The sequence below is a fragment of the Salvelinus fontinalis genome, chromosome 8, assembly GCF_029448725.1.
Source record: "Salvelinus fontinalis isolate EN_2023a chromosome 8, ASM2944872v1, whole genome shotgun sequence".
In the NCBI taxonomy this organism is placed as follows: Eukaryota; Metazoa; Chordata; class Actinopteri; order Salmoniformes; family Salmonidae; genus Salvelinus; species Salvelinus fontinalis.
Window position 1 is genome coordinate 14,142,588 of NC_074672.1, and position 2,741 is coordinate 14,145,328.

At 40.6% G+C, this 2,741-nt stretch overlaps 1 protein-coding gene across 1 annotated transcript; it reads left to right on the forward strand.

Annotated features, from left to right (window-relative positions):
- The first annotated feature begins 327 nt into the window (after positions 1–327).
- On the forward strand, positions 328–2,183 carry LOC129860311 (N-acetyltransferase 8). The gene is made up of 2 exons (XM_055930634.1): positions 328–496; positions 983–2,183. The coding sequence occupies exons 1-2, from the start codon at positions 478–480 to the stop codon at positions 1,726–1,728; spliced, it is 765 nt and encodes a 254-aa protein (XP_055786609.1). The 5' UTR covers positions 328–477; the 3' UTR covers positions 1,729–2,183.
- The last annotated feature ends 558 nt before the right edge of the window (positions 2,184–2,741 follow it).

The window sequence follows — 2,741 nt, forward strand, 5'->3', positions numbered from 1 at the left end:
GTGATAAGGGAGAAATTAAATGGGTCCTTAAATAAAGCAAACGGCTACACTTAATAATTTGTACAAACTTTTAATAGTTTAGATGATTTATTACAATTAGAAATTCTGCCTAATCATTTTACTTTCACATTCAGTAAATGTCAAATAATTGCATTTCATGGATATAATTTTGTATGAATAAAAATGCAACTTACAAGGTCATTGACGTACACAGGATTTTGTCCTGTGCGTGCGTGGATGTGTGTGTGGACATGTGAGTCAGTGTGTGTGTGTGTGTGTTCGTGAGTGCATCTGTGTATGTGTGAAATAGCAACAGAGCATGCTCAGACTAATTAGCAGCAGCTTTGTGAATTGGTACGTACCATAAACTGTGCTAAAGTTCATAGAAAGACAAGGTGAGGTGGGGGAATTGTACCAAAGTGAGTAACAGTGTGAAAGTATCAAGAAGGAAAAGAAACAGGGAACAGAGGACTCAAAATGGACCAAAAAAATAACTGTAAGTCATATTCTGTTTTTCTCGGTGTGCACTACCAGTGCTAGTTGATTTTAGTTTCTGGTTAGACAAGGAGTGTATGGGTGATGGGTCAATAGTAACACTGACATGTACTGAGACTGACACAGTTTGTGTTCATTTACATAAAAATGTTCCAGTTGTCTGTTATAACTTACTTGAATTGTCCTGACTGCTAGTTAGAACCAGTATCTCAATGTTATCACTTAAATACATAAAGTCAGATTCATTAGTCTAATTTTAGTTGGCAAGATACATTTCATATGCCACTTTGTGTATTCTATAATTGCTTGGTTTTTAGTGTATAAATTACATTGAAAGGGACTTTCTGTAAAAGGGCTATATTTTACCAACTGTTATGTGAGCCCATTGTGAAGCAAATCCAGCAGGATTGTATAATTGCAAAAAGAGGCAGATTAGTCATGTTGAGCTGAAACAGCCCCCTTCCTTCCCCCCTTCTCTTTCTCACAGTGCAGTGTTCGATCCGGGAGTACCAGGCTGAGGATAAAGACGCCGTCATCTCATTGTTTCGCAATGGGATTTTGGAACATGTTTACCCAGCTTTCTTCAAGACCATAAGCCACCCAGATCAAATCGGTGTGGCCCTAAGCATTTCCATGGCAGGGTACGTGCTAGGTGGAAGCTCCTATTTCATGGCCTTACTCTTTGGAGGAGCGTGGGCTGGTCTCATCTACTACTGCTGCTATGAAATATACGAGGGCTACAGGCTAAGAAGGATGGCCACGGACATGGCCGACATCCAGGCCAGCTTCCTAGACAACCCAGACAACGGCTTCTGGGTGGCGAAGGCTGAGGTCAACGGCAAGTCCAAGGTGGCTGGGCTGGTGGCGGTAGTGGGGAGGAGGGGAGGGGACGAAAGGGGAGATGGCTGGAATGGAGGGCTTTTGAGTGGGGTCGATGAGATAGGCCAAGATGAGAGAGATGGAAGCTACGGTGAGGTGCCCCACTTGATCGTGTCGTTCGCGTACCGCAAAAAAGGCCTTGGTTCCCAACTGGCTCATAAGGTCATGGAGTTCTGCAAGGATCGTGGCTTCTCTCGTGTTGTCCTGGAAACCAGCTCGCCGCAGACAGCAGCCAATGCCCTCTACAGCAAACTAGGCTTCATTCAAACCTCCTGCCACAGTAACACACACGTTAACCACTGGTTCTCCAAACTGGCCAATATCCAAGTGATGCATATGGAGAAGTACATCTAACAATCAAAAGTTAATCTAGCATCATTCAGCCTCAGCTACCCATGACAGGACTATCATGTAGAAATGAACACAGCTATTTAATCTCAATTACTCGAGACAGGCCCTTTTCAATCAAGTTTTTCCAGTCAAAGCCAAGCTTACACATAAAAGCCTGTCTCTTGTCCAAACAGTTTGACAACATACTGTGCTTGTATTCTGATAATTTCACAATTTGATCAGAATCAAGGTTTCTATCTCCTTAGCATACTACTTTTCAGTTGTCTTAATGTATGCAGCATATATTATGTTATCTGAAGGCATTGAGACCAGTAAGGCAATTATACCATCCCACCAGTTTGAAGAAAAATTATTTATAAAGACGTTTGCCGATATTACTGAGAAAATAAAATCTCAAATTAATATTTGTGACACAAAGTATTGGATATGATGCAAAAATAAACAATATCCACATTAAAGTATGATTTTTCTCTTGTCCACTGAGAAATAACAAGCCTACACAACAAAATGCAAAAAAACATGGTTTCTTTTTATCCAGGGAAATGTTAAATTGCTTTGCCTCAGAGGAATTACTGCCAGCTGACTTCTAAGACGTCAAAAGTCTTTGCTTAAATACTAATGAAAGATGTAATAGTACGGGAACGTTGGGAGGTTTAGCATTCTTTCAAGCTAGGAAAAAATGAATGTGTGTAGCGCAAGACAGGATAAAGAGCGCAGTGTTCAGTGTTCTGCTACTTACATGCCATGTATGATCATTGTATACAATGCAGACTGAGATTATAGACATGATCAAACAATACAGGAAAATAGGCTGCATGGGCTTAAGTTAAAGACCATAGGTTATTTCACAACAGTACGAAGGACTGATTGGTTGTTGTCCTTCACTCATTTTCAACAGGCAATAGAAACAGGTATCCTGGAATCCAAACTGATATGCTCAGTTTCAGTGAAACAATCGTGAAACTGATCATATCAGTTTGGATTCCAGGCTAAGAAACAATAATTTACTTTAAAAC